This window comes from Protomyctophum parallelum (genome assembly GCF_964188405.1).
Source record: "Protomyctophum parallelum genome assembly, chromosome: 15".
In the NCBI taxonomy this organism is placed as follows: domain Eukaryota; kingdom Metazoa; phylum Chordata; class Actinopteri; order Myctophiformes; family Myctophidae; genus Protomyctophum; species Protomyctophum parallelum.
The window spans coordinates 41,625,600-41,647,357 of record NC_139710.1 but is presented as its reverse complement, the minus strand read 5'-3'; the positions used below and the strand labels follow the sequence as shown (position 1 = coordinate 41,647,357).

Genomic DNA, 21,758 nt, shown 5'->3' with positions numbered 1-21,758 from the left:
CAGGCAGGCAGGCAGACAGGCAGGCAGGCAGGCAGGCAGGCAGGCAGGCAGGCAGGCAGGCAGGCAGGCAGGCAGGCAGGCAGGCAGGCAGGCAGACAGGCAGGCAGGCAGGCAGGCAGACAGGCAGGCAGGCAGGCAGGCAGACAGGCAGGCAGGCAGGCAGGCAGACAGGCAGGCAGGCAGGCAGGCAGGCAGACAGGAAACTGTAAAATAAGAGCTATTAGTGTATATTATTATTTAAATACTAAACATTAACCTCCTATATCCACACAACACCGCCCCCTGATGATTTCCAATCGACCAATGAAAAACAACCATGTTAAACCGATGATTTCCATTCAACCAATGAAAACTCACGATCACAAACGTAGTTTAACATAAGCTTCATACGCCAGCTTTTATTGTGAAAACATGTCTGAACAATAACTTCATACGTCAGCTTTTATTGTGAAAACCCGTCTGGAAACCTGAGCGTTTTATGATATATTATAGCCCTTTTTATCAAACATTAGAAAATATAGATTAAACCAATAAATCTATTATAGACAATTAGAACATATCGATTAAATCATTACAACTTCAAAAGAAAGCAACAACCAATCACATTGCTAATAAAGTTACCGTTATTAATAGTTAATTACATTATTACATCGTCAACCATGGCATCTCATTAGAATACGTGAATATTTGAATCTCATTAGAGTACGTGAACATTTTAATCTCATTAGAATACATGACGATAAGCCCCGCCCACTTTCATGACCACGAGACAGCTGCGCCCCCCTTTCGCTCGTTGCCGCGCAGTGTTGTTTTTGACAGCAGGTTTCTATTTTAGTTTTAGTCACATAGTTTTCATTTAGTTTTAGTCACATTTTAGTCACCTGGAATGTCTAAATCTACGGCAGATTTAGTCGACCTAAAGGCCTTGATGCCGTCGTAATGACTGATTTTCACACTTGCTGAACATAGTAGATCTACAAGCTCTTGTGAGCTTGTAGATCGGCTATTTTCAGCATGCAACCAAGTGTAAAATGACTTATACTGGATCTGTTGACGAAATTGTCAGTATATTTAGTCTTAGTTTTAGTCGCCATAGCTTAGTTTTCATTTAAGTTTCCATGTAGTTTTCGTCAGTGGAAAAAGGTCGTTGACGAACACTTTTCGTCATAGTTTTAGTCGACGAAAACAACACTGTCGCCGTGGTAACGCTGGCTCGTCGCCTGTGTAGATAATAATGTAATTAACTGTAATAAACTCATTAACATATCAAGTATTATCAGTTCTAAGAAACTGCAGTCAATCAAAATGTTCAAACCAACCGTTAGCAGCAAAAGGTTACTGTGTAACCACGGTTACTGTGTAACCACGGTTACAATAATTAGGGATGGAGTTCGTAATTTTTTATTGATGAACGAGTGCCTTATCGATCAGCCTGATCTATCGATCAGTCTTATCTATCGATCAGCCTGATCGATCAGGCAGATCGATCAGTCTTATGGATCAGGCTTATCGAGACGGGTTCTTATGGATCTGCACTATTTATTATCGAGTATGTACCGATACCAGCTACTGGATAAGCCCAAATCTTATTGATACCGGGTACTGGATAAGCCAAAAGCTTATCGATACCGGGTACTGGATAAGCCCAAAGCTTATCGATACCGGGTACTGGATAAGCCCAAAGCTTATTGATAACGGGTACTGGATAAGCCCAAATCTTATTGATATCGGGTACTGGATAAGCCCAAAGCTTATTGATAACGGGTACTGGATAAGCCCAAAGCTTATCGATACCGGGTACTGGATAAGCGATACCGGGTACTGGATAAGCCCAAAGCTTATCGATACCGGGTACTGGATAAGCCCAAAGCTTATTGATAACGGGTACTGGATAAGCCCAAATCTTATTGATACCGGGTACTGGATAAGCCCAAAGCTTATTGATAACAGGTACTGGATAAGCCCAAAGCTTATTGATAACGGGTACTCAATAAGCCCAAAGCTTATTGATACCGGGTACTGGATAAGCCCAAAGCTTATTGATACCGGGTACTGGATAAGCCCAAAGCTTATCGATACCGGGTACTCAATAAGCCCATAGCTTATCGATACCGGGTACTGGATAAGCCCAAAGCTTATCGATAATTTCTTTGAGTATCGGGTTTCGAAGTCCATCCCTAGTTACAACGTAACCTACAAAGTAACCATGGTTCAAACCAAGTTTCATTCGCTAAATAAATGACTTTGCTCGTTTCCTTACAGAACCACGGTTACGGAAGTAACCTCCAGTTCTATTAAAAGATGAATTTGCGAAATTATTCGCCAATGGAGGAACGTCAACCCAGAGGCGAATAATTTAGCTCATTTACATTAAGTAATAAGGGCTTGGCTCTCATTGGCTTAAGTATTAAGGGCTTGGCTCTCATTGGGTGTGCTGGTGGCTGGGGGCGGGACTAGAGGCGGGGCTGGGTATGCTGGAACACACGGAGTGGACTTCCTCTTCCTCGTCCGAGTCATCGATGGTGTCATCGTTGTCCGAGTCGAGGAGGCGGGACCGAGACCAGCGGCTCACCACAACACTGTGACATCATCAACAGGGGACAACAACGGTTAGTGTGACATCATCAACAGGGGACAACAAACGTTAGTTAACCCATTCAGGACGGGAACCCCTTTTGGTGTTTTACAAGCTTTATGTTAGACTTGAAAAATAGCAGATCTACAAGCTCGTAGCGTGGCACGTGTCTGTGTGTCTGTCTGTGTGTCTGTCTGTCTGTCTGTCTGTCTGTCTGTCCGTCCGTCTGTCCGTCTGTCTGTGTGTGTGTCTGTGTGTGTATATCTGTGTGTGTCTGTCTGTCTGTCTGTCTGTCTGTCTGTGTGTGTGTGTGTGTGTGTGTGTGTCTGTGTGTGTGCACGTACCTTGATGTGGGTCTGTAGGGTTGACAGGGTCTGTGTTCAAATCTGGAGACGTAGCTGCACTTGGACCACTACACACACACACACACACACACACACACACACACACACACACACACACACACACACACACACATACACACACACACACACACACACACACACACACACACACACACACACACACACACACACACACACACGTAACCCAGGATTACAATAGACCAGTGGTTCTCAACCAGTGGTCCCGTGACCACCTGTGGTCCTTGAGGAGGGGACCAATAGGATTGCATTGTGACTCCATTACCCAGAATCCCATGCTCGCCGCCATGACTCTCCATAGAAGGACTCCATTACCCAGAACCCCCGCTTTTCTTTTTTCATATAATTTTTATCCCATGATTTTGCAACCCAGGAAGGAACACATTATTCCGACCAGTTCCTTTCCCCTCCATCAGGCACCCCGGCTGGCCAGGGGGAGGCAGTTTAGAGACCACGATTACGGTATGTTTTTGCGAGGGTACCTACCCTAGGGGACACAGGGAGAACATGTGAGGGTACCTACCCTAGGGGACACGGGGATAACATGTGAGGGTACCTACCCTATAGGGGACACGGGGAGAACATGTGAGGGTACCTACCCTAGGGGACACGGGGAGAACATGTGAGGGTACCTACCCTAGGGGACATGCAAACTCCAGTGGTGTCTCTTTATATTGTCAGGTATCATAATAGTAATAGTAATAGTAATAATAATAGTAATAACTATTAATAATAAAGTCTCACCATGTAGAGAGGGTCGGTTGTCCCCAGATGAACTCCTTTCTGGCAGAGAGACCTCAACAGCTCAATACCTACATGCACAGAACGCACACGCGCACACACACACACACACACACACACACACACACACACACACGCGCAGACATGCACACACACAGTTTGTATTAACACGTACTCGTGGTCAACAAATCAACTGTAGATGTAGTCGACTAAAATGTAAAACCTAGACTAAAAGTAAAACATTTCAAATGACTAAAATAGTCCTGTTTTACAACCCTATCTCACAGTATATATATATAATATATATGAACAACCCTATCTCACAATATATATATATAATATATATATGAACAGCCCTATCTAACAGTATATAGAATATATGTAAACAAACTCTATCTCACACTATAATATAATATATATGAACAACTACAGTATATAGAATATATGTAAACAACTCTATCTCACAGTATATAGAATATATGTAAACAACTCTAAAACAACTCTATCTCACACTATAATAATATATATAAACAAATCTATCTCACAGTATAATATAATATATATAAACAACAAAACCTCACACCTCAGGTTTTAGATTTCTTTTCATAAATCGATGCTACTGAACACCCTTTACGTCTGTGTGTTGTTATGAACATATTGAACCAATAGAAACACCCTTTACGTCTGTGTGTTGTTATGAACATATTGAACCAATAGAAACACCCTTTACGTCTGTGTGTTGTTATGAACATATTGAACCAATAGAAACACCCTTTACGTCTGTGTGTTGTTATGAACATATTGAACCAATAGAAACAGCCTTTACGTCTGTGTGTTGTTATGAACATATTGAAGTTACCAATGGAAAGTATCAAAAAGAGCTTCTGAAAGAACCTCTTAAAGGACAATTCCATGCTAGAATGCTTTCTTACCTTTCTTTGTAGTCGTTACGTCCCCACCAAAGAGGTCCAGGTGTTTTTTTGTGCAAAAGCTCCTTATTGGCTATTTCCCTTACCATAAGCCCTCAATGAATTGCATTGCATTGAATGGGAATTGAATGGGGCTATGGGGTGTTATGCTAATTTGCTTATTTCCATCGAAAGAAGTAGTAAAGTGTTGCCGCTTGGGATATTATTCACATTATGAAGAGAGGATATATACAAAGAAATTATAATTTTGAGCGATGGGAATCAGTGAATTAGCACAACACCCCATAGCCCCATTCAATTCAATGCAATTCATTGAGGGCTTATGGTAGGGGAAATAGCCAATAAGGAGCTTTTTCACAAAATAACACCTGGACCTCTTTGGTGGGGACGTAACAACTACAAAGAAAGGTAAGAAAGCCTTTTAGTATGGAATTCTCCTTTAACTCCATTTCATCCTCAAACTGTCAGTAGAAACACTTAACTCTGCTCTGTGTGTGTGTGTGTGGGGGGGGGGGGGGGGTGCACTGACAGCACTGACGGAAGATTAACAAAAATAACGAAGTGTGTCTGTGTGTGTGTGCGTGCGTGTGTGTGTGCGTGCGTGTATGTGTGATAATCAAACTCGGAGATCCATGTTCAGTGGAGTTAAGAGGTTTCTCCGTCATTGATAAGAACTGAGAGAAAACCACCTTACTCCACTTGAGCTGCATCCGGGTAAAAGTGGTGATAATAATATAATGACACATGCAAGTATCTGATAATATACTTAAGAGATATATGAACCTTATCTCCATTCTGTACTCTATCTCACTATGTATATAATATATATAACCATATCTCCATTCTGTAGACTCTATCTCACTATGTATATAATATATATATGAACCATATCTCCATTCTGTAGACTCTATCTCACTATGTATATAATATATATAACCATATCTCCATTCTGTAGACTCTATCTCACTATGTATATAATATATATAACCATATCTCCATTCTGTAGACTCTATCTCACTATGTATATAATATATATAACCATATCTCTGTAGACTATCTCACTATGTATATAATATATATGAACCATATCTCTGTAGACTCTATCTCACTATGTATATAATATATATAACCATATCTCCATTCTGTAGACTCTATCGCACTATGTATATAATATATATAACCATATCTCCATTCTGTAGACTCTATCTCACTATGTATATAATATATATAACCATATCTCCATTCTGTAGACTCTATCTCACTATGTATATAATATATATAACCATATCTCCATTCTGTAGACTCTATCTCACTATGTATATAATATATATAACCATATCTCTGTAGACTATCTCACTATGTATATAATATATATGAACCATATCTCTGTAGACTCTATCTCACTATGTATATAATATATATAACCATATCTCCATTCTGTAGACTCTATCGCACTATGTATATAATATATATAACCATATCTCCATTCTGTAGACTCTATCTCACTATGTATATAATATATAACCATATCTCCATTCTGTAGACTCTATCTCACTATGTATATAATATATATATGAACCATATCTCCATTCTGTAGACTCTATCTGACTATGTATATAATATATATAACCATATCTCCATTCTGTAGACTCTATCTCACTATGTATATAATATATATAACCATATCTCCATTCTGTAGACTCTATCTCACTATGCATATAATATATAACCATATCTCCATTCTGTAGACTCTATCTCACTATGTATATAATATATATAACCATATCTCCATTCTGTAGACTCTATCTCACTATGTATATAATATATATAACCATATCTCCATTCTGTAGACTCTATCTCACTATGTATATAATATATATAACCATATCTCCATTCTGTAGACTCTATCTCACTATGCATATAATATATAACCATATCTCCATTCTGTAGACTATCTCACTATGTATATAATATATATGAACCATATCTCCATTCCGTAGACAAGCCGAACGACAAGCCTTTTGTTTCTTTTACTCGTATTTCTGTGGAATTGCAATTTCGTTCATTTAAACTGTTTTCTGAGAGATCAGATTACTGACAACTACAGTATATAGAATATATGTAAACAACTCTATCTCACAGTATATAGAATATATGTAAACAACTCTAAAACAACTCTATCTCACACTATAATATAATATATATAAACAAAACTATCTCACAGTATAATATAATATATATAAACAAATCAATCTCACAGTATAATATAATATATATAAACAAATCTATCTCACAGTATAATATAATATATATAAACAACAAAACCTCACACCTCAGGTTTTAGATTTCTTTTCATAAATCGATGCTACTGAACACCCTTTACGTCTGTGTGTTGTTATGAACATATTGAACCAATGGAAACACCCTTTACGTCTGTGTGTTGTTATGAACATATTGAACCAATGGAAACACCCTTTACGTCTGTGTGTTGTTATGAACATATTGAACCAATGGAAACACCCTTTACGTCTGTGTGTTGTTATGAACATATTGAACCAATAGAAACACCCTTTACGTCTGTGTGTTGTTATGAACATATTGAACCAATGGAAACACCCTTTACGTCTGTGTGTTGTAATGAACATATTGAACCAATGGAAACACCCTTTACTGTCTGTCAGGTTTTTATGATGAAAACTAAACGTGCTAAACTAAAGTTCACAACAAGACACACGCACGCACGCACGCACGCACGCACGCAACGCAACGCAACGCAACGCAACGCAACGCACGTGAGCGCAGACCCCACCATTGATCCTGCATCCAGAGTATCTGGCTTCCCATTGGTTGAGCAGCAGGTTGAGGTATCGCGGGACACTGAAGAAGCGAAGGTATCGCGCGGTGGCCGGCGGGGTTCGTGCGGTCCCAGACGGACGTCGTGCGGACGGGAACACCCTCTCGAACGCCCCACGGCGGCTCAGCTCGTCCTCGCTCTCCGCCAACACCTGCACGTCGGACGGAGTCAGCACGTCTAGCACCGTACACAGGAAGTCCTTATATGGAGACACAGGAAGTCACAGTTACACAGGAAGTCCTTATGTGGAGACACAGGAAGTCACAGTTACACAGAAAGTCCTTATATGGAGACACAGGAAGTCACAGGTTACAATGTAGCCATTCATCAGACGCTCTTGAGAATAGGAATATATAAAGATAGAAATAGGATCATATAGAAATAGAATATATAAACATAGAAATAGGATCATATAGAAATAGAATATATAAACATAGAAATAGGATCATATAAAAATAGAATATATAAACATAGAAATAGGATCATATAGAAATAGAATATATAAACAAAGAAATAGGATCATATAGAAATAGAATATATAAACATAGAAATAGGATCATATAGAAATAGAATATATAAACATACACACTGTGACTCTTTTTGATACAGAGTGTGTGTGTGTGCGTGCATGCGTGCGTGTGTGCATGCGTGCGTGCGTGTGTGTGCGTGCACCTCCTCCGTGCGCTGCGTGAGGTAGAAAGCTCGTTTCACTTTCTCGTCCGTCGACAATTCACTCCTTCCTGTTCCTGTTCCCCCCCGACCGGCGCGCACCGCATAGACACTGCATGGGAGACACACACACATTACTACACTGTAACACACCACATAGACACTAATGGAAAACACACACACACACACACACACACACACACACACATTACTACACACTGTAATTACTACACACTGTAACACACCACATAGACATTAATGGAAAACACACACACATTACTACACTCTGTAACACACCACATAGACACTAATGGAAAACACACACACACACACACACACACACACACACACACACACACACACACACACACACACACACACACACACACACACACACACACACACACACACACACACACACACACACACACACACAACTACACACTGTAACACTAGCAATTATTTCTATCACAATATTAAAGCTCTGTCCGTCTGCCTGCCTGCCTGTCTGTCCAGTGTTATAGAGGCTGCAGAGGCGTAGTGTAGCGTAGCTGCAGTAGCATAGCGTAGCTGCAGTAGCATAGCGTAGCATAGCTGCAGTAGCGTAGCTGCAGTAGCGTAGCGTAGCTGCAGTAGCATAGCGTAGCTGCAGTAGCATAGCATAGCGTAACGTAGCGTAGCATAGCGTAGCTCTAGGACAAATAAAGAGGATAGGGCACAGAGGCGCGGCCTAGGCACCTGCGGGAGGTTTGCACATGTGCAGTGTAAACAGGAACTGCGATGTTGGGGTGTTCCAGCAGAGGGGCTAGAGGTGCATGAGAGTTGCTGACCCTGAACTGAAATAATAAAAGGGATATAAAAAAAGAGAATAGTACAAAGTTGATTTTGTTTTTATTTTAAATCATTTGATTTTAATCAATTTCATAACTGTGGAAAGAATGTTGTGTATAACAAACTGAAAGATAAAGGTCAAGTACATTTACTAAATGTTAATGTTTTTGTATATTTTCTTTTGTGAATTTTCCATGTTCTTTAGTACATGTAGTACGTTGTGAAATGACAAAGGAACATGGATACTGTTCATTCAAGTGCTGTGGATGATACAAAACATTTGAAAAGGGAAGGGTGGCTGCTGTTTAATTCTCAACTGTTCTGGATCTCATTATTTAGATCACAAGTTATGAGCTTTCTAGCTATAGCACCTCTGCTGGAACACTCCATCATCGCAGTTCCTGTTTACACTGAGCATGTGCAAACCTCCCGCAGGAGCCTAGGCCACGCCTCTGTGCCCTATCCTCTTTATTTATTCTAGGCGTAGCTGCAGTAGCGTAGCGTAGCATAGCGTAGCATGGCATAGCGTAGCTGCAGTAGCGTAGCTGCAGTAGCATAGCGTAGCTGCAGTAGCGTAGCGTAGCTGCAGTAGCGTAGCGTAGCTGCGCGTAGCGTAGCTGCAGGAGCGTAGCATAGATACAGTAGCATAGCGTAGCTGCAGTAGCGTAGCGTAGGATAGCGTAGTTGCAGTAGCGTAGCATAACGTAGCTGCAGTAGCGTAGCATAACGTAGCTGCAGTAGCGTAGCTGTGCGTAGTGTAGCGTAGCTACAGTAGCGTAGCTACAGTAGCGTAGCTGCAGTAGCGTAGCGTAGCTGCAGTAGCGTAGCATAGCATAGCATAGCGTAGCTACAGTAGCTGCAGTAGCGTAGCGTAGCATAGCGTAGCGTAGCTACAGTAGCGTAGCTGCAGTAGCGTAGCATAGCTACAGTAGCGTAGCTGCAGTAGCGTAGCTGCAGTAGCGTAGCTGCAGTAGCGTAGCTGCGCGTAGTGTAGCGTAGCATAGCGTAGCTGCAGTAGCGTAGCGTAGCGTAGCGTAGCGTAGCTGCAGTAGCATAGCGTAGCGTAGCTGCAGTAGCATAGCGTAGCGTAGCTGCAGTAGCGTAGCGTAGCTGCAGTAGCGTCCTCCTACCTGCAGGTGGAGCCAGAGGCACTGCAGGGGGGCGTGACCGGCTCCTCTTTGATTGGCAGGTGGAAGCCGGCCAGGTTGAGCAGGTCTCTGATCATCTGACCTTTGACCCTGACGTCCAGAGCTGTGTTGGAGTGGAGGCTACACACACACACACGCACGCACGCACACACACACGCGCACACATGCACGCACGCGCGCACACGCACAGTGCACACGCAGGTTTGTTTGTAATTTGTTATTACAAAAACATGTTTAAAACAGTGACATGCAAGTTGTCAACTTGGAATTTAATGTTTGTGAAGGACAAAGTTTACGTACATTTTGCACTAGAAGCTGAATATAGGAAAGGCGGCTAGCGCCCCGAAAATACACCCTTGACAACGCTCCACACGTCCCAGACTCTTCTCCCTTCTCAAAAACACCCTTGCCAACGCTCTGCGCGTCCCAGACTCTTCTCCCTTCTCTAAAACACCCTGGACAACGCTCCACACGTCCCAGACTTTTCTCCCTTGTCTGAAACACCCTGGACAACACTCCACACGTCCCAGACTCTTCTCCCTTCTCTAAAACACCCTGGACAACGCTACACACGTCCCAGACTCTTCTCCCTTCTCTAGAACACCCTGGACAACGCTCCACATGTCCCAGACTCTTCTCCCTTCTCTAGAACACCCTGGACAACGCCCCACACGTCCCAGACTTTTCTCCCTTGTCTAAAACACCCTGGACAACGCTCCACACATCCCAGACTCTTCTCCCTTCTCTACAACACCCTGGACAACGCTCCACACATCCCAGACGCTTCTCCCTTCTCTAGAACACCCTGGAAAACGCTCCACACGTCCCAGACTCTTCTCCCTTCTCTAGAACACCCTGGAAAACGCTAACTTAATTAATAAACACTTATGGGTCCATTAACACTACGAAGTCTGAAAAAAAATCACTACTACTCAGTCGGCTGGGGGTCAGGGGGACCGTGTTTTTGGTGCGATTTGATTGGCCATTCTCTCCCCCACACGTCCCTCTCCAGCTGGAGAAGACATTGTTCAAGCCTGCATCCCATTTCCAACGAATTAAATCATAATATGTTTCTTAACACATGTTTTCACTCCTAAAATGTATAAAACTAATAATACATGTGAAAAATATATATTTTGCCGTTGCCCGTTAGTACTATATTGCAACATAGCCATGGAAGAGTGTCACGTTGCTGCCTTTTGTTGTAATTTTTTTCCTTCCAAAAGAGCAAGATCACTTGTCTTTTCTTGTGTGTTATCGATGTAATTAATATATGTCACCCCACGCGATGTACAGACTGCTTGACTAGGCATGTAAACATGACATAATTGTATTAATGTTTAAGTGTAATTATGTTATTGACCGGATTGTCCGTAGTCCTCCAGCCGTTAGCTTACAGTTGCTAATATTATAAGCTAACAACATTACTAAAGCCAATGTATTGCATTAAATGCGGCCTGTCCGCGGTAAATTACTTATACAAGTGAGTCGCGTTATATTTACCTAAATTACCAGCCAAAGTACATTCCAAATAAACAATTATTAGCCACGTTATGTTGTTATATCAGTTTAATTAATAAAAAAACATCGTTCAGAATACGGCCGTTAGCACTGTGAATTCAACATCCGGTGAGGAGAGGATACGGTTCGTGTATGTGTTGTGTATGGAACTCAGCGCATACAGTGGCTTACCGGATGTAAGCCTTGCACACTAAATAGACACTAAATAGAAAGCCTGCAGCCTGGTGATACAAAAAATAAACTCCACACGTGAAATGCACTGCATGTTGAGGAGAAACACCAGCTCAGCTGCTGTTTATAAAACATCGTGCAGTTATTGAATTCATGAACATTTGCATGCTTCCCTGAGAGGGAGAGAGAGAGAAAAAGTTTACAGATAAAGAAGGACGGACAGAGGCTGAACTCTTTTGACTGACAAAGAGCTGGCGATATTGAGCCTATATGCCAGAACAAATTAATCCACAGCAGCATGCCTACATAAGTTCCACGTCGCTTGCAGAAAGAACTGTTCTTTTGACTGACAAAACATTTAGCGGTTCGGGAGGTCTATCTGGTTGGAATTATTCAAACACTTTTTATTTTGTATCGCGCATCGGCAAGCGTTCTCGCTTCATGGAAAGTAAATGTCGGGTCGAGTCTAACCGAGCATTCAATAATAATAATAATAACAATGATAATAATCATTGTATTCATATTCCTATTATCTTATCAAAATAATAAACAAATTCCAAGTTAATTAACCAGCCAAACGTATATGATTTAATTCGTTGGACATGGAATGCAGGCTTGAACAACAACAATGCCGTCTCCAGCTGTCTTTTGTGTGTTCTTTTTTTTTCTCCACCCCTACCACCATAACCACCGTAACTCGCTCATTTTTTGCTCATTTTAAAAAAAACAAAATACCATGTAAACTATGGAATTGGGGCTTTCATTTGGTATATAAATCGGTTGTGTAGGCGCTCTCTACGAAACGATATCAAGTGAAAAGTAAATGTCGGGGAATCACCATTAACACCATTATCAAGCAGCGCAAACAAAAGATGAGAGGGGGAGAAAGGGTGACGGCGGTCGATTGGGCCGATTATAGTCAGACTGAGTAAGAGATATATGCCTAAAATCATATTTACAAAATGTTTCAAATGGAAAAAAAAACAGAGATGATTTCAACCGAATATTTAGACAAAGTCATGCAAGGGGAACTTTCTCTGGACTCCATGGGCTAAGAAAATAAACGTTGAAATTTCAAATTCGGTCAGAACGGCTGCTCAGACTTCCTAGTGTTAAAAAACATCTAATTAATTTGAGGCTTTGTGATTAATTAATCTCAATTAAGAACATTTTAATCGCATATCAATAGGCCTATTTGACCTGAGCAGTGAGCTTTTTTTTCTACATAAGCATAGGCAATAAAACAAGTAGTAATACTAATAGTTATAATGCTTCTCTGAGTACTTAAAGACACTTTTCAAGGAGGAGAAAACAAATAAAAACAACTTTATTAGAGAAAAACTAAGACTATGGAATAATATAAAATAAATGAACTAACCCTCTAAGACCCGCATTAATTTCTACTTGCAAAAAATTGATTTCAACCTACTACTTCGTACTACTAGGACTAAGACTAAAAAATATGTTCAAAAATAAGTTTGATGAAAAATGTATAATAATTATATAATAATATAATAAATTAATAATTTACATTTGGGGGATATCTTTCACAATAATGAATAAAACATGTTCTAGACATTCTAATGATCACAAAAAAACATATATTACAATTATTTTACCTACTTTTATTAGGGTAAAGGTCAAAAGTCTTATGTTAAAATAATTTCAAAAGTCCAGACATTTTTAATTCGTGTGAATTTCAGCCTCTGTGGGGGGTATTTATATGCAAATATCATGACCAATGGCATTGCAATGAACATCACTGATGACGTTTAGGTGAAAAAAGAACAGAAAAATAAATAAAAATAGTAATCAATTAAAATAAAATTGTTGCTAAAAAGCAACGCTGGGTCTTAGAGGGTTAAAGTAAAATGAGATAGCAATATTCCAGAGGTGGGTTTGAATGTATAGGTGGTGGCATGAATCTGAGTTTTGGGAAGTGCATAGTTTTGACAGGTCTGCCTGCTGTGGGCAGTGAAACCCTGACCATTAAGCACGGGCAGATGCAACGATTCATTGTTAAAGCTCCAAATAATATTCCCATTCGTCTTTGTGTCTGCCCGTGTAAACGCAGCAGCGAGTGTGAGGGGTTGGGGAACGGAAAGTATAGTGTTATAAGGAGGACTCCTAACTATATGGAACGTTAGCTCCCATGCTAGCTACTAGCTGGTAGCTCCCCTCGTCAGACAACAGAACACCACCACAGATCGGGTGGAAGCTGCTGATATCACTGCTCGTGCCCGTGGATGGGAAATACGATTTAAAAGGCTATGGAAGCGTGGATGAAAGCACAGATGTGTGCAATAAAGTTGTGTCGGATGCGTCTGCTGCTCGTGTGTTGTGACTGTCGCAGCGTCGCTGGCTGCTGATGCATAGTTAACCCCTGGGCTACAATTAACGGAAAAAACGGATTATTGCTAAAAAATACAAACCTCCCGTTCACGGAATTAACGGAATGTCAATAAATGTCAGTTATCTAGGGTTCAACGGAGCAAAAATTTGTATTTTTTCGCTAATATCCCTAATGTTGGATGTAATTTACCAAAAAACGGCCGAAATCCGCGTGACCGTGCGCTATCGTGCACGCGCACCGTCTCTATGTGCGTCGCTGTAAAAGATGTGATATTTTGCGATGTTTTGGGGTTGATTTGAGGTTAATTTGACTTAGTTATGAAAAATATAGCATTAGCTTAGCAATCCGGACCAGCCAAGCTAGTGACTAGGGTCAAAATACTACCGGATGTTGTCGATCGTTGAACCGGAAGTGACTTAGGAAGATTCGTCTATTTTGGCCAAAATCAGCATATTGGTGCGTTCCCGCCATTTGGTGGCAATTCGAGAGAATACACTAGCAATGAAAAAAGAAAAAAAAAACATCTGTTCAAACCACCAGATATTTCTATTAATGTGAAAATGATGAATTAAAAATATGCCAATTTGTTACCCAAACTAAAAAATTGGGATTGGTAGTCCAAGGGTTAACACTCTTGCTGCTAGCCTATTCTGCTTGGCTGTCTTGGGCTATGCTAAGGGATTAACATTGGACGAAGGAACTGTTTCGGGGCCCACAGCAAACTGCCACGAAACTCTTATAGCGAGAATCACACCGCATACATCAAAAGAAAGCCCAACTTTACCATCTTCCATTCTGGAGATATTGACCTTGACCTAACACCTGCTTTTGCCTGCACGCTGCTCGCTTGAAAGAACAGCAGAGATATGGAAGGTTGAAGTTGACAGACATTGACAGACAGATATAAAAATGAACACAAATAATATCATATACATACCATACACTGAATGAAAGCCCTGAATGTCTACTTTTAGGAGGAAAACAATATACACATTGATCCCATGTACAGTTTGTCAGTAATTGGCTATTGAATGCAGCTTGCGCCCACCAGAGAGAACTTTAGAGAAGGCATGGACCTGAACAACTATTATTCACAAAATAAGGCCTATATAGCGACATGTACATCACCCATTCTTGAGATAAGGGACAAAACTTTTTTCAAACTGGATTTTTTTTTTTTTTAAGATACATTCAAATCAAATGGATGTATTTGTAGACACAGGTCTCAACTACCAATATTGAGAAGGAACAGGTTTTTCGCATAACATTTCTTTCTAAAATGGGACATTTATGCACTTAATACCTGATTCATGTCAACTCCGTCAGACACACTAAAATATTTTTTAATTGAATTTGATAATTTCAACAATAATATAAAGTCCTCAGTTATCTTATACTGGCTTTCAGTAATCAAGTTAAGTAATACAATTATTTTAATATTGTTTTTTTCCAATATCACACTATTATGAAATATCCAATTTCTCAAATCCGTCATTTCAACCTCTATTTTCAATATTATAACATGAAAACCATGTAAAAAAAAAAAAAAATCATCATTACGTATCATTTCAGTTGGTGTTTCAATACATATGCACAAAATATTTAACATCGAATTTTCTATTTCTTTGGAAATTAACAAAAACATCACGGGACGAACGTCTGACGGAGTTGACGAACATCTGACGGAGTTGACAAGTTTAACTGATTTAGGTTCTAGACCACCTAGGATCTTGATTCTGGTGACTAATCCCACATTTTCAAGGATGAGGAATACAGTGGTACTATTTATATTGGCCCTGTGACCATGGCAGCCATTTTCAAAATGGCCGCCACCTGCTGTTATTTTACAATAACTCAAGTTCTACACCACCTAGGATCTTGATGCTGGTGACTAATCATACATTTTCAAGGATGTGGGATACATTGGTACTATTTAGATTTGTCCTGTGACCATGGTAGACATTTTTAAAAATGGCCGCCAACTTTTTGTTATTTCCCAATAACTCAAGTTCTACACCACCTAGGATCTTGATTCTGGTGACTAATGCTACATTTTCAAGGAGGAGGAATACAGTTGTACTATTTAGATTTATCCTGTGACAATTGCAGCCATTTTCAAAAATGGTGGACCTGCTATTATTTTACCAATTTAGTCAGGGAATATTATCAGAATAATGTCAAATCTGTGATTACATTTCTTACCAAGAATTTTTTCACCAATGTGTTTGTAAAGGTGTCTACTAACATATCCCACATTGGTTTCTATTGAACCACCCTAGGGGCATTTTTGACAGCTGCTGAAAGTTGGGTACCATACCAAGTGGCTATGGCCAAACTAGGGAGTCTATGGCCAAACTAGGGGTCAAACCCCTTCGGCTAAATTCGGCCATATATCCACTGGCCCAAATGTGCTGACCTCATTTTGTGATGACGGCTATGGCCGTTTTCAGCCCAAGGAGTGTTCTTCGTGCATAGCTAATGCTTGGAATGCATTCAGAATCATGCAAACTCCCTAGTTTGACATGTCACATGCTACTTAAAGCATAATGAACATTTTGCCTTATATAGGTTGTTGATGGTACCCCAACTTTCAGCGGATATGTTAGTAGACACCCTTCCAAACACATTGGTGAAGAAAATTCTTGATAAGGAATTTATTACCAGATTGTATTAATAATCCCCTGACTAACTCATCTTCTAGACCACCTAGATCCGACTTCACCAACAGAGACCCGATTGACACCTAAACAACAAGTTTGGACAGCCCCACCAATTAGTGTTACGGAAAATAGCAAGTGTCTACCCTAGGCCCAGAGGGAGACACAGAACTTTGATGCGGCTCAAATGTTGCACGACTCCTCAAAAAGCTGCCACCAGAGATGAGAGCTGAATTCTGCCGCACAATGCTCTGCGGCCCAGGAGCAACCAACACCATGTTGGAGTTCTCTGAGTGGTTGAAGCACGAGTCCTAGCCATATAGCCTGTGCAAAGGCAAACACCTTGAAGACCTGCTTGAGGTGAACAGTGAGCAGTGAACAGTGAGCGAAAGACTGAAGACAGAAGATCTGCCTTCAGGACTATCAGGCAGGATGTGCAGACACTGAAGGCATCAGTGTCGTTCTGTGTCCCCAGCATGTCAACCAAAGCAATGTTACCAAATCAAAGGAGCCTTCACCTCAAGTCACCTGGGGCTGGGTGAGCAATCGTATCCTGTATCTAGCCTCACAACTAAATACAGACACTTGGCCAGACTGCCGTTTGAAAGGGTCAAACCCTTCATCCTGATTGGGGAAGACCACCCCACCTAATCACACCAACCGAACAAGTGAGGTTGGGGCCTCCAGGTGGGCCAGCAGCCATCTGCACAAGACTGGGCTGGACCCTGCAGGAAAGCAATCTCCAGCCAAGACAATGTAAGTTGACTATAACAGAGCCCCAGAACACAGAGCTCATGAGAAGGATGGAGAAACACTGGCAGGAGGCCACCAAGATACAACGCCACACTGCAGTGGCCAGTGAAGTCAAACTGTGCGTCTTGTGTACCTGAAAGGGACAAGTCAAAGGCCAGAAAGCCCACCTCCTTTTAATGTCCTGTCAGTAGCAACTCAACCTGCAGCTGAAATAAGCCCTGACCCCTCCCAGAGAAAGTTCATCCTTGAAAATGTAATGATTAGTCACCAGAATCAAGATCCTTGGTGGTCTAAAACTTGAGTTATTGGTAAAATAACAGCAGGTTGGTGGTCATTTTGAAAAACAATGGCCTCCATGGTCACAGGACAAATCTAAATAGTACCACTGTATTCCTCATCTTTTAAAAATGTATTATTAGTCGCCAGAATCAACATCCTAGGTGGTCTAAAACTTGAGTTATTGTAAAATAACAGCAGGTGGCGGCCATTTTGAAAAACAATGGCTGCCATGGTCACAGGACAAATCTAAATAGTACCAATGTATCCCACATCCTTGAAAATGTATGATTAGTCACCAGAATCAAGATCCTAGATGGTGTAGAACTTGAGTTATTGTAAAATAACAGCAGGTGGCGGCCATTTTGAAAAATGGCTGCCATGGTCACAGGGAAAATCTAAATTGTACCACTGTATCCCTCATCCTTGAAAATGTAGTCTTAGTCACCAGAATCAAGATCCTAGGTGGTGTAGAACTTGAGTTATTGTAAAATAACATCAGGTGGCGGCAATTTTGGAAAATGGCTGCCATGGTCACCACGAGACAAATCTGTGATGGCCCTATAGCCAAAAATGTTCCTTAAGGCATGCTCTAACTGTGTGCCAAATTAGAATACGTCCCATTATTCAAAAACTATAACTTTATTGTTTTAGGAACACTTTTGTCAACTCCGTCAGATACATGTCAACTCCGTCAGACACAAAACCTGACGGAGTTGACGTCTGACGGAGTTGACAAAATGTCATTTGTTTTCATCTTAACCCTCTGTAGTACAATGTAGCCATTTTGTTTTTGCTTCATTTGTTAGCTAAACCTAACCCTAAACTAAAATAATAAACATTATTTTGGAATTCTTAACAAAGATCATAATAATGTCCTGACGGAGTTGACATGTAAAAGCTGTGACCACCCTGATATCAACATTGTTTGTTTAAAATATCAAACAATTGAATGCTTGTCAGACCAGGTGCTCCACTGTTGCAACAAATACAAACGGGACTTGGAAAAGGAGTCTTCAGGCTAAATCTGTCGACAATATTTTCTGATTAATTTAAGACTTTTAAAAAACCTGACGGAGTTGACGGGAGACGTGGGACACACATTTGATATGAGATAACTAATGGAAAAAATAAATTAAAATTATTGTGTATATTGTTTGCTATGTTGTTGACAATCTACTTTAATTTAGTATGTATATTTATGTGATTGTGACAGTATTAGACACTTTTTTAGCAGTTTGAAATTATGACCACTTGCTGGGGACAGGCTAAATACAGGCGTTTTTGGGTACAGTGCCTGCTTTTAACTAATTCAGATGGCATATGAAAACAATTATAATGAAATGAATGGCATAATAATGCACAACTGTATTACATGTAACTTTGCAAGTGCTTTTATTTTTATTAAATTAATTTATTTTTAACAATAATAAGGCTCTTATGTGTGGGACATGTTTTTTCCACTTTTGTCCCTCATCTCAAGAATGAGTGACATACTATATACCAGGGGTCCTCAACTAGAAATGATGAAGGTCCACAAATATTTTTTTGAATAAGACCGAGGTCCGCTCCCATGCGCGGCGTCCATCGGAGAGCGGGGCTCTATGCCCGTTTAGTATGGTCAAGCCAAGCTTATACAAATCAGATCCCCTTCCAACCAACCAATAATGGGGTGCAGAGTGCAGGCCCGGAGTGGAACTCCAAATCCAAATCACACTGCGCGCGCACGTAGCGCGCGCCAGAATTTTGGGGGCCCTTGGGGGACATTTTGAGGGCCTTTGCAGCAATTTCACATGAGAAATGTACCATCTGATGTTATTTATATTATTAAATTCTTCCCTCCATTAACATAAGACACACAATGTAGTTGTGCTGCAGCAACACTGCCTGAATTGAATTGAAATTGACTGTGGCTGGCCTGGCCTGAGCTTAGGAGAGTTGTTTTTTTGCTGGCCTGACCTTTTTTTTTTTTTTTTGCCTAGGGTCCGCAGAGAGGTCCGCCAGTTGAGGACCCCTGCTATATACCGTATGAAACAGAAGACTCTCTGCTTTCATAAGAAAAACAAACTAATACTGTAATCATAATAAAAATCACACCCCTGTGAAGTGAGCAACTGTTGCACTGTTTATCCATCCATTATTTATCCATTGTCATTATTTATGAGACATGCAGGGGGGAGTGAGAAACAGCTCTGCCTAGCTAGATACGATCGGATGTCATGAAATGTGATCTGGCTAAGGGCTAGCTATAGTAGCTACGCTCGCAATGCGGGGCCGCCATTGTGTGATAGTGAGCATTTGAGCCCCTCCCGTCCTGAGTTTTCAGGAAGGGAGGGGGAAGAGGCATCTTTTTATTTTATTTTTTTGTGATCACGTGATCGGAGTGTTGTGCTACCATCCAGTGCTAGTAGGTAAAGTGCTTGGGTGTGTAGAAAGGGAGTGTTGTGCTACCATCAAGTGCTAGTAGGTAAAGTGCTTGGGTGTGTAGAAAGGGAGTGTTGTGCTACCATCCAGTGCTAGTAGTTAACCCATTCTGACCTGAGATCAGATTCATATAGGGTGGCCAGACGTCCGGTTTCACGCCGGACAGTCCGGTTTTAGACCCACCTGTCCTCCTCCCACCTCAACCTCCGGCCGGACACATAATTGTCCGTTTTTTTGTGATATACAATGCTTGTGTCATAACTGTCATTTACGTCGTCTGGGTATTAAAATCTCCGCAGCGCTTCTCAACTCCGCAGGGAGCCGGCCACACTCCCTCTGTCAAGAGAGAGGAGACGTTCGTAGTGTTGCCATGCCCGCTTAATTATAAGCGACTTTGGGCTTGTTTTATAAAATAGCCTACTAAGCCTAGTCAGGCTTCTTTTGGGCTTGTTCTCTTCCAAAACCTGGCAACACTGCCAGTGGGACGGTCGGTTTGTTTGTTGTGGAATGTGTGCTCTCACAATCACTTTACGATAGTTAATGCAGAGATAAATAAACCAAATATTCCGAAATGAAAAACTACATTTAATGAGCAATGGAGCAAGGAACTCGACATCATAAAGAAAGGGAGGCTGAAGCACTGTGAACATATAGGCTACTGGCATCATACTATGTCCCACACCGATGACCATAAGACTATAAAAAAACCCACAAGAAAGAGATTAAACATAAAACATATCTAAACATGAAATAAAATAAATTGATTATAAAATGAATGGCCTTTGTGGTATACCCTATAATTTAAAAAGGTTAATTTAATTAGAAAATATATGTTCTCTGTGGACATAATGCTGGAGATGATGGTGGTGAAAATCAGGTGCAATAGTAGTAGTAATAATAATAATAATATCTGGGAGGGGGGGGGAGCGAATCTGGGAGGGGGGGGGGGGGGGGGTCGGGGGAGCGGGCCCCGCAAAAGTACGAGGTTTCCACTGGACACACACTGGTCTGATTAACCCATTCTGACCTGAGATCAGATTCATACGAGGTTTCCACTGGACACACACTGGTCTGATTAAAGTGCTTGGGTGTGTAGAAAGGCCATTGAAAGTTATCAATAAAAACATGCAGTAAACGTAAATCTCCCTTTCCCGCATCGAAGCACTGGGAATCGAACCACGTGAATCTCCCGTTCCCGCATTTAAACGGTTTAAAGAGCGCCATAAGCATGCGCCCTTCCTGCGCTGGAAGTAGCAGATCTACAAGTTATCTATACTTGTCGCAATGCACAGCACGTTGGGCTTGTACATCTGTGTTTTCACCGCAGTTTTGTTGAATTATATCGATTCACAACTTTAGGACCACTACTACTAATAATCGGTGATATTTTTTCGGCCTATTTGAGCCAAAACCGAACAGGCCGAAAATACATTTTTAGCCATTTTTGGCCGAATATTTTCGGTGGCCGAGTTT

At 41.0% G+C, this 21,758-nt stretch overlaps 1 protein-coding gene across 1 annotated transcript in view; it reads right to left on the bottom strand.

Annotated features, from left to right (window-relative positions):
- Positions 1-411: 411 nt before the first annotated feature.
- The window catches only part of ttll4 (tubulin tyrosine ligase-like family, member 4), a 70,562-nt gene continuing 49,215 nt past the window's right edge, over positions 412-21,758 (bottom strand). Inside the window, exons 22-27 of the mRNA XM_083784075.1 lie at positions 10,113-10,250; positions 8,155-8,263; positions 7,438-7,681; positions 3,703-3,770; positions 2,920-2,987; positions 412-2,579 (exon numbers count right to left, since the gene is read on the bottom strand). Of these exons, the coding sequence (XP_083640201.1) occupies positions 2,423-2,579; positions 2,920-2,987; positions 3,703-3,770; positions 7,438-7,681; positions 8,155-8,263; positions 10,113-10,250 (784 nt within the window). The 3' untranslated portion in view covers positions 412-2,422. The remainder of the gene's footprint in view (positions 2,580-2,919; positions 2,988-3,702; positions 3,771-7,437; positions 7,682-8,154; positions 8,264-10,112; positions 10,251-21,758) is intronic.